Source organism: Saccopteryx leptura, chromosome 1, assembly GCF_036850995.1.
Source record: "Saccopteryx leptura isolate mSacLep1 chromosome 1, mSacLep1_pri_phased_curated, whole genome shotgun sequence".
NCBI classification, from domain to species: domain Eukaryota; kingdom Metazoa; phylum Chordata; class Mammalia; order Chiroptera; family Emballonuridae; genus Saccopteryx; species Saccopteryx leptura.
Window position 1 is genome coordinate 278,750,727 of NC_089503.1, and position 13,902 is coordinate 278,764,628.

The 13,902-nt window shown below is 36.6% G+C and overlaps 1 protein-coding gene across 7 annotated transcripts in view; it reads left to right on the plus strand.

Moving 5' to 3' along the window:
• ABCC9 (ATP binding cassette subfamily C member 9) overlaps positions 1 to 13,902 on the plus strand; it is a 154,468-nt gene that overhangs the window by 111,878 nt on the left and 28,688 nt on the right. For all 7 annotated transcript variants that reach the window (XM_066354625.1, XM_066354608.1, XM_066354662.1 and 4 more), the window contains 2 exons: positions 1,254 to 1,346; positions 5,966 to 6,068. In XM_066354625.1, coding sequence (XP_066210722.1) covers positions 1,254 to 1,346; positions 5,966 to 6,068 — 196 coding nt within the window. The remainder of the gene's footprint in view (positions 1 to 1,253; positions 1,347 to 5,965; positions 6,069 to 13,902) is intronic.

Sequence of the window (13,902 nt, forward strand, 5' to 3'; positions counted from 1 at the left end):
ATGCCTAGTATGCTTCAGCACTCTGTGGTACCACTCTCCCCAGATTTTTTGCACTTTGTAACCTGTATTGGCTGGGAAGAAGATGCCCTAGTCACTGCCTGCAGAAAAGGAGGTCTTAAAAGCTGCCAAGTCCCTCTTTTTAACGTATAGCCCTGAGTATGAAAGCTCTGCCAATCAGAAGTTGCCCCCACCCCTACGTGCATAGCAAGAGGCACTCAAACATAACACACCTCTTGTCTTATATCACTGAACTGAGAGAGATTTTGTCAATTAGAGCCCCGTAGGTCAGTTGGGAGGTGAGCAGACTGTGAGTTAAGCTAATTTCAGCGATTGGATCCGCAGATCAGCTCCAGAGACAGACTGCAAGCTGCTTGCGTGCCCCTCCCCCTAATGCTTTCGTATTTTTTCTTCCTGGGGATGTTAGCTTGAATGGCTGGGTTAGACGCCCCGCCCACCCAGAGAAGTTTGGGCATAAGGAAGTTCGCTTTTGCACACTCCCCGCGCGCTGCTATTCAGGGTGCAGGGACCACACCAAGACTCTGGTCACACATGCAAAGGCCTCTGACACTGCCCCTCTGTCCAGGAACATGGGCGCCCACTCCCAGGGCACTAGGAGGAACCTCTCGCACACTATCCACACTCGCCAACCTGGATATCGGGGCTAATGGCAGCTTCTGCTCGCCCGTCTTTGCCGGGTCCAGCATGGGCATTAGCTTGCGTTGGCTGAGTCGCAGCAGGCACACTCTTTCCTCAGCTTGGACATCTGTGCTGCAGCCTGGCTCCCTCCACACCCTTAGCCCTCTATCTCAGCTCCAAGTGAAAGCAGCCCTTGCTCAGATTAGTGAGGAAGGCGGAGTGTTCCTTTCTCCGTCTTATTTCCTACAGGGTTGATTATATATTTAGTCAATTTTTCACTTGGTAATACCTTCATTTTCAGTGTATGGGACTTCAGACACTCCAAGGATAGATTTTTCTGTCTCTGGTTGAAGAACTTGTTGAAATTTGGGGAAGATTTATAGGTAGCTCTCCTCATGGCGCCATTTCTCTGACATCCCCTAATGTACTACCTGGACCCATATTTATATATCTAACTTCTCTTCCTTTTTAGACTGTAAGCTGCTGGAGTTTTTGTTAATTGGGTGCTAGAGGAGAATAGTTACAGTGACAAATAATGACCTTAATTTAGAATGAACATAGTGGTCTTTGAGCTTGAAGACTTGTGAAGCTTATTTTTGCACTTCTTTCTTTTCTAGGGACCTCCAGGAACTTGATGATAGTACCCAGCTCCCTCTGCTTTGCCACTTCTCAGAAACAGCTGAAGGACTCACCACCATTCGGGCATTTAGGTAAACATGTTTCATTTTGTTAATTAGGCAATTACATCATCACAAATATTTACCTACAAATAACAGACAATTGCTATCACTTTTGGGGGTGCCCACTGTGTGAATGGCAGTGTCTTAAATTAGAAGAAAATGGGGCAATAAATGATCAGAGTTAGAATTTAATTATCTGAAATTTTAACCAGAATAAGAATGAAGCAACACACTGGAAAGGTACTAGCTATATGATTTAGACAAGACTTTTAAATTCCTAATCTCGGTTTCCTCATTTGCAAAATGGGGAAATCAATTTTTTTTCTTAGGGTCATTGAACTAATGACCTTAATACATGTAAAGCATTAACTAGTGATTAGCAAAGAAACACCCAACAAACAAGTTAAAGTAAATATATTATTAAGAGTAAAATAAATATTATTATATCAAAATTATTGAAGGCCTTAATCAGTTTTTTAGTGTTGGTAAACAGAGTAATAACCCAAGCTTTTGATCAAGTCTTTACTTAACATTCAAACCCCCCCCAAAAAACTCACCTGTTTCTGTTCCTATTTTCTCTGTTCAAGTAAATCAAAAAAGGAAGTGGCATCACTGAATATTTCACTTAGTCTAGAAAATTGACATCTAAGATGTGTATTGATTTTAAGCAGAGATTTTTCTAACCTAAAAAAATACATTTTGAGTTAAAAGTAGAATATAAAGTTACAACCAACCACAACATATACTATAGGATTTCCATAAAAACCTAAATCCCCATAGGTTTCATAATGAGGCATTCATATTTTCTGCAGTGTGTGTTTTCTCATCAGAATGTGCAATGAGTTTTATTGAAGATGGCAAAACTATTTATTGACATTGAATATGCAGATATGAAGACAAAATTTACATTCTAATAGTAACCAGCAATAATCATTGGTACTCATTAGTATACCATATTAAAGATTACATTTTTCCACCAAACAAGTCCTTTTGAGTTAATTTATTTGAGTGTTGAACACATGCTAGGTATTGCTTTTGCTGTGGATATGTAAAGACTACAAAGGCATGGCATTTCATTCCTACCCCAGATAAACAGCACAAAGAGAAGTGGTAGGGTAACGTGGGGGGGAGCAAGCAGTGACTGGATGCAGGCAAGCTGATAGGTGGATCAGCGAGGAGTTGATGGGTTCAACATAAAACAGCCTCTATTTTCCCTCTAAAGATCAAGATGAGGTTACTTTCTGAGAGTGATGAGGACAAGAATCAAGGTAAAGCATCTTGAAGGTTTAGAATGAAAGAGAAACTTGACCAAGAGTAAAGGTTTATATTTTTCACTTACCGTCTTTACTAGATACACAAACAGTATTTGTATTTAGCATGACTATTTCTAATTTTACATCGGGAAAATTCCATGTAGCTGTTACCAGAACACAATATAGTGCCTGTTAACCTTCAAGGCTTGAATTGTGACTGGACAAAACAAAAGACAACCCAACTTTTATGTAAAAGTTCCTGCGTCATACTAGTCCAGATTTAGATCTTCCAGGGTTCTTTTTTTAAAGTAAATGTTAAATACCACAAACATCAGCATTCTTAAGCCAACGGAAGTTTTAAAATATGGTGATGGTCCTATTATCATGAATATAATTATAGAATCTTTACGTTTGGTACTTGTGGCGCAGAATCAAACACGTTCTTTTCCACCCATTACTTCTTTTTCTTTCAAGCTACCCAGAGTCCCCAGAGCCTTCAGCTCTTTTGGAAAGTTAGTATTTACTGATTAGACTGCTTTGCCTCCCCTGCACTCAGGGTTCGTGGTGTACTCACATACAGCAGTCAACTCCCTCCATAAGTTTTACCGTTAAATTATCACAGTTAAATTAGAGTGAGATTTCAGTGACCTTTCTTATTATTTTTTGTCTGACAGAATAAAGGTTTAAGAATGTTCAGAAGATGAGCTGGATGTGGATGAAAAGATACAGACGGAGTGTGTCAAAGTTTCCATTAGGAAAACAGCAGGTTTCTTGCCAAATAGAAACACAGAGAAAGAATGTTCACTGCATTTCCACCCCTCCCTTCTCACTGCGGCTTCAGACTGTTGCCAACTCCATTTACAAACTCTTTAAGAGTGTATCTGAAACAATATCCCCAAACCAAAGGAAGAGTAAGGAGAGTCCCAGACAAAAACACTTTGTCAGAAGGGAGTGTTTGATGTTTATCTAAAATGCAGTCCACTGGCATTGGTCCAACTGGTCCATACCACAGTCCTCTTGGGAGAGGACCCTGTCTCAAACCCCTGAAATTTTTTAGTTTTCTTGTTTCTGTGCCTTTGCTCATGTTGCTCACCCTATTTCCAATGCTTTGTTCTGCCTTGTAAAGCTAAAAATTCAACTCATCCCTTAAAACCTTACTCAGAACAATCTCTCAGTCTTCCATGAAACCTTGCTTAATTCTTCTTCTCTCCCACTCCTCCACCCCATTCTCTGCCACCCTGATCCTTGGACAGGTAAATCACCCCCTTCTATTATGTTCATGTAGCACTTTATAGGTAGGGCTCTTATAACTAACCTCTCTTTTTAATGCCTTGTTTACCTCCTTAACCAATAAAGGGCCCCTCAAGGGCAGAAGTCATGTCTTGTTTGTATGTCTATTCTAATGTGTTACTTAGAGGTGGTGCTTGCTACATGTTTCTGAATGAATGGATAAAAATTTGCCTCCTTTTGCAAGTACAGAAAGAGTGGCCCTTACGTGGATACATCTCTTTACAGTTCATATTCACTATCTCAGTAAATCCCATGGCTCTATGAACCATCTTATTTTCAAGTATTCACTTTATTCATCTTTAAATATGTCATTACAAAGGTAGGGATGTTCCTAGGACGGGTTGGTCCTGTCTCAGCGGGTTGCTTTTTAGCACAGGTCCTCTGTGCCTGGCATTTGGGTCAAAGCTACATAACTCAAAGTGAGGTAATTATTTGGCTCTGATTGAAGAATCTTTTGATTATTTTAGATCAGATGTTACTGTCTCACTCAATTATCTGATTTATATGGTTTGGCATATTGGAGTGATCAGGTCAGTTGGACAGATACCAAGTATCTGCTTTATATTGGCCTGTATGGATAGTTTCATGGGCCAAGTGAACACTCCACCCAGACTTCTTCATTCTTCGACACAGTAAAAGTTTATTGTAAAGTTTTACAAATTGATTTGAACATTTCAGGGGACTTGGGGCAGGCAGGCAGTCTTTTATCAAACAAGGATCACTGCTGGGCTGTCAGATGAAATTTGTCTATTCCTTGCAAACATGATGTGTAGACAGGAGGTCTACATAAGACCACCCATAGCCACAGAGAGTGAGTAAACCACATTTTGATTTGGCATTTCCTCTAACCTTCAGCCAGTTATTTTGATTATATATCCAGCTTTCCATTGCTTCTGTTATTCAGGGAAAATAATTTAAATATAAAAAGAGACAGTTTTTGTGATTAAAAAAAAAATTATCACCATGTGTCCCGAGTTGCTATGACAGTAGCTCATATGTTCGAATGGATATAATTTTTATTAGAAGTTTTTTACAGCCTGACCTGTGGTGGCGCAGTGGATAAAGTGTCGACCTGGAAACACTGACGTCGCCGGTTCGAAACCCTAGGCTTGCCTGGTCAAGGCACATATGGGAGTTGATGCTTCTTGCTCCTCCCCCTTCTCTCTCTTGCTCTCTATTCCTTTCCCTCTCTCTGTCTCTCTCTCTCTCCTCTCTGAAAAATTAATAAAGTCCTTTAAAAAAAAGTTATATTTCATCTTAAGAAAAAAAAGTCATCTCTTTAAAAAAAAAAGTTTTTACAGCACAAATTACATAAAATTTGGTCTGATTATATTATTCACAAAGAATGACCTCAGTTTGGTCAGGGATTACCATCTAAACTGTACATTTCATAGAACTCTGTACGTACCAAAAAGTAAGGGTTTCTTCCATTCAGTGACTGTCCTTACAAATAGTTTAGACCTTTGAAGCCTAAGATATTTAAAATGCCTAATTCTTCTAAGAATCTCAGCCATCTCCAAAGACCTGTTTCCTTTACATGTTTCCTACTTTTCTTTTTTGGTTCCCAGAAACATCAGGCAAAAAAAGAAATTTAAAAGTATGACTTTGCTTGCTACAAATGCATAGATTCCCGTGTCCCCTCATTCTCACCCAACATCCCCACCCAACTCTAAGTGTGCTATTTGGAAAAGTAAACTCAACAAAAAGGTGGTAGGGTATTTTGCATTTTGGGACAACTTACTTTGGTTTGTGTAAGGCCCTTGTAACAGAGTCATTACCTTGTTTCCATGACTACAATAATTATGTGGAAATATATAGGAATGATCATTTAATAGGACTTTGTCATCAAAAAGATTCCATTTCATAGCAGAGGTCTGAGAAATGAAGGAAACAGGGGACCACACCGTCTCTACTGAGAATCCCACAGAGCAGCAGCAGCTGGCCTTCATTCTGAAGTAGGAGTCAGTCATTCACTAGTCATTTCATCCCATTCGTTTGTCACCTTCTTGAGTAAATCGTGTAGTAGTAAGTGTGACTTTTTCTGTTCTTTATTGTTTATCCCATCGTGTGACTAACATTATAATATTTTGGGGTTTTTTTTTGCAGGCATGAAACCAGATTTAAGCAGCGTATGCTGGAACTGACAGACACAAACAATATTGCCTACTTATTTCTCTCAGCTGCCAACAGATGGCTAGAGGTCAGAACGGTACGTTCATTTCATGATTTTGAAATGGAAACCAAACAGAGAAAAGGCAAAGAGGGAGACAGTTGTAAAAGTCTACCTCGAGATTCAGGACTAACTTCACATTTTCTGCACTTTAAAAATAACTCAGGTTTGTTTATGTTGCAGATGAAACTTGTTGTAATGTTTGAGCTAATGGCAAGACAAATAGCCCAAAAAGCAGAAATTCATCCTGTGTTCATTAGTCTCTAAATTACATAAGTTAATGGAATGGCAAATATTTGTATAACTTCAATTTTTTTTTCCAAAAGAGAAAATTTGACAAGTGAACAAATGTACTCATTTCCTTCACTCAGCTTGACAGGCATGGAAGAGATGGAGACTTTTTATGTTTTAAATCAGTGGAGGATCATGTTAGCAGAAAACGTTAAACACTGCAATTAATCATTTAGTGCCTCCTTCTGTCGTTTGTAGTGGGAGAACAGGCACAAGCATTGGCATTTACAGACTTAGTCTGGCAAATTAATTCATTTGAGTCCCAGTTCCTCATCTATAAAATAGGAATAAGAATATGTACCTTATGGGGATATTAGGGAAAAAAATAATAATATTATAAATCCCCTTGTTAACTGATTAGAAAATGCATTCAGCAAATGTCTTTTAAATGGATGGGTGGATAGATGGATGAATGGGTGGATGGATGGATGAATAAATGAATGGAAACAGTACCTGGCTTGGCAAATGATTCATAAATCAACAAACAGGAGTGTGAAGTAGGAACTAGATAAGACATAAGTTTCAGAAGGAAAGGGAATATAACAGTTGACCCTTGAACAACATGTGCTTGAACTGCATATGTCCACTATGCATAGATTTTTTTCAATAAATACTGTAAGTGTATTTTCTCCTCCTTATGATTTTCTTAATTACATTTCCTTTTCTTTAACTTACTTTATTTTAAGAATACAGTATGTAATAATACATACACAACTTATGTTAACTGACTTTATGTTATTGGTAGGGCTTCCTCCAGTCAACAGGAAGGTATTAGTAGTCAAGTTTTTGGAGAGTCAAAAGTGATATGTAGTTTTTCAACTGTGTGGAGGGTTGGCACTGCTAACCTCTGTGATATTCAGGGATCAACTATAGTTTGCAGACTGGTCTGTATATCTGCAGTACAGATAACTACTTTGGTTATAATGATGAGTTTTCTGCAATCTTTTTTTTTAATTATCTATTAGTTTGTAAGGAAGAAAAGGAGGCTTACTGATACTATTGCAAGAGTCTCACTTCTGGTGATTAAGCATCCTTATTCTATGCATGCTTTATTTCAAAACTCAACAGACCTGAGAAGGCAGATGATAAAATTTGTAAGGTTGAAATGGAGGAGCCTAAGTTAAAACCTGAGTTGATGGATTTCTTACTAGTTTACAGAGATTCTCTACCACTATATTAGATATGTAAAAACTATTCAGGACATAACACAATTATGTTTCAAAATTTCAAAACTTTATATTTCAAAAATTTTAGATAGAAACATTAGTTGTTGATAAGAAATTTCTTTCAGATAGCTGTGGAGCTGGGTGAATATCTTCTGAATTTCTATAGATAACATAAAAGCAGATAAAATGTTTTTCAGGATTTATAACAAAACCAAAACATTATTTTTAGATCCCGGCCAGATCCTAAATCTTTGTTTAAAACATCTGTTTATTTGTTTAAATGTTTCCTCTAAGGAAAAAAATTATCTCTGAGTAACAAAATTAATGATGTAATAGCTAATAAAAGAAGGTCCCAAATTCATAAGAGAAAAATGTTATTATACTTCTCACAAAGAATAGGGGACATTTCAAAATGAATGCAGTATGAAGTGATAAAATATCCCTTAGTTTCTGTGAGCAGTATAGTTACCTTTGTATGTTATATTCCTAAACTCGAAGTATTGTTTTTTTAGTCAGCAGGTGTGGTTTGCTTTGGCTTTGAGGTGAGTGTCTGACTTGACTCCTGTTTCTGCTCTTTAGCGCTTCCTACTGTCAGGTTAATGGACAAGTGTTTAACAAGAGTCTTCAAGCAAACCATCTGCTCTGCCTTCATAGCCAGAATGCAAGATAGTAGAGCCTTCAGACTGCCAAGAAAGGGAAGGTCAGGAAAAATTAGAAAAGAACAGCAGCCAGATTCAGAGTGAGTTTAGGTTGACTCACAGGCCACTACTTTAACCCCCACAGAAAAAGGCAGTCAGACCTATCAGAATGTAAAAGAATTCTAGTTCCACTTGTAGAAATCTAAAGAAAATATTGCTATTTCAACAGGAAGTACACAATCTGTCATTCATTCATTACCTTATAATATCTTTGTTATTTTGTCTTTTCTTTGTTTTTTGTGTATTACAATATTTTCACGATTTACTATCTAGTCTCACTACCAGAACCCTATTTTAAACCAATACAAAAAAATGAAGAAGTCATTTGCTCCTATTTATGATGAACAACGATAAATTTTTGTAAGAAACTTGTTCATTTATTGCAGTTTCAGGCATACCTACTGACAAAAGTCAAGGTCCAAAATCCTTTGCATGTTATTTGTCTTCTTTGTCAATTGTATTTATGTGTGAATAAGTTTATGTGGGTATGTGCAGAGTGTGTGTGCAAGTGCATGTGTGTGTGCACGCACACACATCCCAACAATCTTAGAGATACAACTTAAAACCAGTCAGATTCACTTTCTGTTCTTCTGAATACATTGAGAGTTTTCATTAGAACTAGAATAATTGGAATACTAGAATACTAAACTATTTATTTGAATATAGAAGCTATAATCCAAGAACATATGCCACAATAGGAATGCTGAAAAAATTAAGTAGATGACTCCTATTAGGAAATAACCTTTCTCTCAATTGTACACATATAAATGACCTCATTACTACTGTGGTCCTGTGGACATGTTCATATCACTGGAGACACAATTGAAATAAATTTCAATTTGAAATAAATAAATCTTGTGTCAGAAATACAAATTTTGAGGTACAGGTCCTAAGAGACTAGGGTGTGAACTGTTCTATGAACCTCACAGCTGAACATATTCTGCCTTGTAAGTCACTGTGAAAAAATAAGTAATGAAAACTTTTACTTGGGCCAATGAATCTGCATTGATCTTGTCCACAGTATTAACATAACCCCTTTTGCTGTATTACTTAGTAAATTAACAAAAATATCGGCTTATAGCAAATATTCTTGGAGTTTCCAGAGCAGAAACACAACCTAACTGGCATGAGGGGGCTTGAGGCATTGGACACGACTCAGAAGATGCAAGTAGAGTTTCCTGACACAGATCTGGGGGTTTCAACTCTAATTCATGGACTCATCACCTTAATGGAGAAGAAGAGGAGAACACTTATAGCTTTCTGTGGTCATTTTCCTCTTTTGCTTCTCTTCATTTGCAGTTCTAACATTCTTAGCAATGCCACTGAATTCTATGGACAGAAAATCTCAAGAAGAAGGCAGGCAGGGAAAGCAGAGTAAAAACACCTTTTGTTGAATTTGGGACAATCCCTGAGCCCCGTCTCATTTTTTGTTTATTATCTAATTTTTTTTCTAAATACATGGCTTTCACCTCTTCCCTGGTCCTGTTAAGTAAGAGTTAAGATGATACAAGTTGTTCCCTTTCTCTGAGTAAATGGTTTTCCCGATGGAAGATTTAGCCCTGCCCACCATTTTCATTTTGAATAGGAAAAAAAAATAATAATGAAGGTCAAAACACGCTCAAATCAAAAACGGGCGACTTGAAAAGAATAAAATAATTTGGCGGGTGGGAAAGTAGCTAGACTGGGACCACCCAGGTTGCTTTGGTCACAGAAGGGAGTGTTTCTCCTCTGGGAGCCAAGTGAAGCGGGCCACAGTTGTGTGCAGTGTCACTGCGTCCTAATCTTTGAATGCTGCTTATGTTCTTCTGTTCAGCACAGCATTTTCTGTTCATCCCTCTGCACTAAACAGTTCCAGTTCTTTGGCATCGGTGTTTCCATTTGCAAAAATTGTGTAACTCTATCTAAAGGCTGTCTTTCCAAGGCTTTGTCTTGCTGTGTGGTGAGAGGATAAAAGAAAAACCACATCAGGAAGCCAAAAAATATTTTTTTAAAAGTCTTTAGAATCCACAGACTAAAGTGAAAATACTCTTCAGGGTGAGCTTGTACTAGAGGATTTTTTTGTGAAGCAGCACAGAGCCTTTTCGTGTGTTCCTAATGCCATGATAAACAGGTGAGCCCTGATCTTGTCATTTGGAGGCTCTAATAGATTCCCCCAGACACTCAGTGGTATCAGAGACTTCTAAGAGATACTAAATAACAAAATAATCACTGGGTCTAAATAAATGAAAATTAGACTATAGGCTTAATACAAATATAAATATAAAGAAAATGAAACACATTATGCTTTCAATCTCTTTCTCTCTTTTCCTGTTAAATTTTATCTATGTATTACCAGAACTGCCATTTTGATACAATAGAAAATAGTTAAAATTATCATCTAATTGAATCTATGATTTAGTTCTATATAATGGATGAATTCAGAATATAAGTATTTTATAGTAAATTAAATTTAGTATCTCAGATATGGCCTTGTTCTATTCTAATCCTATTCAGATCTGTTTTTTGTAATGCAGAACACAAAGTTTCATGAATTTTTCCTCCACAATTGAAATAATAAAAAAAATAATAAAATTTGGAACTGAGTAATAAAGCTCATGGCTCAAAGTAAGAGTGCTTTTCACTTCAAGAAAGCAATAAATCCCTAACATGTACACATAGCAAAGCATTTTAGGATACAATCATAGTACAGTTCAAAGTGGGGGGTTAAAATATCATAAAACTTTGTATGGGACTTCCCACCATATTAATGTTCTTACATGTTCAATTCTTAAAGTCTGGAGAAGAAATTAGTGAAAAATTAAATAATTCATAAGAGTCCTAAAAAATTCAGTAGTCTTGATTTAGAAGATTTTTGGCTCATATAAAAATTCAGTTAATGTTTTATGAAGTGATGAAATTCTTCAGTCATTTATTCAATAAAGAATTACTGAACCTTTACAAATGTACTTAGCATTATTATTGTTGCTGGAGATACTAGTGGAAAACGTTCAAAGACTGTCTTCATGGAACTTAAATTCTAGTGATAATAGGTTAACAGTGAACACATAGACAAATAAACAAATACCATCATTTTATTAGCTCTAAATGTGTGGAGGAAAATAAAACAAGATAATGGGATACTTTCTCAGAAGCCAATGGCATATTTCCTTATATCAAGCCAGAAGGACTTTGCTGCAAGTATTTTCTTGTACTAACTTGTTTTCTTGGACTTATTATAACCAAATCCAAGCTCATACTGTTCACTGCATGACAGGCAATAAGGAAAGTGACTTTATTTGGAAAGGCAGCAAGCCGAGAAGATGGTAGACTAGGAGTCCCAAAGAGCCATCTTAGGAAAGTACAGAGTTGAAGAAATAAACTCATAGACACAGAGAACAGACAATAGTTGCCAGAGGAGAGGGGGACAGAGGACTGGGTGAAAAGGTGAAGGGATTGAGAAATACAGTGTGATAGTTACAAAATAGTCGTGGGCATGTAAAGTACAGCATAGGGAATATAGTTAATAATTTTGTAATAGCTATGTATGGTGCCAGGTGGGTACTGAAAATATCAGGGGAAACACTTTGTAAAGTATATGATTGTCTAACCACTATGTCATACGACTGAAACTTATATAAAAATATTAAATGTAAACAGTAATTGAAAAAATACAAAATTACTTTAAAAAAAAACAAAAGAACAGAGTTAAGCCTGATAAATCTAGTACCATTTGACACTACTTATGTTGCTTTCATATCTTGGCTATTTTAAATAATGCTGCAATGACTATATGTATGCATATGTCTCTTTAAATTATTGTTTGAGTTTCTTCAGATAAATACCCAGAAGTAGAATTGCTGGGTCGTTCTTTGTGTGTTGTTATAGCCTTTGTTTTAAAGTCTATTTTGTCTGGTATAAGAACTACTACCTCAGATTTTTTTTGTTTCCATTTTTATGCAATATGGTTTTCCATCCCTTTACTTTCAGTCTGTGTGTGTCTTTTGATCTGAAGTCTTTGATATACAGCATATGTAGGGGTCTTGTATTCTTATCTGTTTGCCATCCTGTGTCTTTTGACTGGAACATTTAATCCATTTGAATTTAAAGTAATTGTTGATAGATATGTATTTATTGCTATTTTATTATTCATATTTTTGTCTTTATTTTTTCTTCTTAAATGAGTTCCTTTAATATTTCTTATGATAGTGGTTTGGTGGCAATGAACTTTTGTTTTTTTCTTGTGGAAGCTTTTTATCTATCCTTTGCACTGAGAAACAATTTTTTTTTCATTTTCTGTTGCATGAGGTTTTAGAACTATTCCTATATATTTCTGCATCGCTGATTTCAAATCTGAAATTCATTTTTTGTTTCATGCTCTAGTTTTTACACAATTTTAATTTCTTTTTGTTACAGTTAATGGTATGCATTGGTTTTTAAATTGGAGTTAAAGGGCAACAACTCTTGGATTGAACATAACCACAAGACAATTAATGTTTTACAAACATCACTTTTATATCAGTTTAGTTGTTTTTAAATGTAAAATATTATCTGATAAAAACACCCTCTGATTTTAAGATTGAATCATGGCTTCTTTGAGTAGGCATAAATGTAAGAATAGTCCTGACACCTTCTGTTATATATGTGGCTGTTATACACTTCAACGTCAAAGGTGCAATATTTCATCATTTGTGACACATGCATATATTGCCTATTTTCAAGTTCCCCTTGGCGATCAAGACAAGAATTGGGCTCTTCATATAGTATGTCATAATTGTGAGGAAATGCTTCATGACTGGACAAAAGGAAAATGCAAAGGAATGCCTTTTGGTATTCCCATGGTTTGGCATGAACCTAAGGATCACAGCAGGGACTGTTATTTCTGTCTGATTCATACAAAGGGCATCGGCAAGAAAAAAACGGCATATGATCGCATATCCTAATATTCCTTCAGCAATATGACCTATCCCACACTCTGAGACACTCTCAGTTCTAGTTTTCAATAGTTTTATTTCTTCTGAGAATGAAGAAAGTGAACATGTTGATCAAGTTTATTTTGATAAGATGCATGAGGAAATGGTTGTAGAATCTGAAGGGTCTTCTTCTGATGCCAAGCGGTCATTAACCCCTCAGCAGTTTAGCCAACCTGAGTTGAATAACTTAGTAAGAGATTTGGGCCTATCAAAGAAAGCAGCTGAGTTATTAGCCTCCAGGCTTCAAGAAAAGAATGTACTTCACCAGTCAGCTAAGTATCCCATTTCAGAAAGCGTGTACAAATATTTGTGGACTTTTTTTCCGAAGACAAACACTTTGTTTATTGTCATGATTCAATAGTCTTCTCAGCCAGCCAGGTGTTACCACTTACAGTCCAACAGAATGGCGGCTATTTCTTGACAGCTCTAAACGAAGTCTGAAATGTGTTCTCCTACACAATGGTAATGTTTATGCAGCGGTTCCAATTGGTTATTCAACTCATCTGCGAGAAGATTATAATGACATAAAAATTGTCCTTGACTTTCTGAAGTATGAGGAGTATAACTGGATCATTTGTGTGGATCTTAAAATGGTAAATTTTCTGCTAGGACAATAGAGAGGTTTCACGAAGTATCCTTGCTTTCTGTGTTTGTGGGACAGTGAGCTCGGCAGAAACACTGGACACAGAAGGAGTGGCTGAAACATAAAGCTCTGGAAGTAGGGATGCAAAATATTGTGAATGAACCTGTAGTTAATCTAGATAGGATC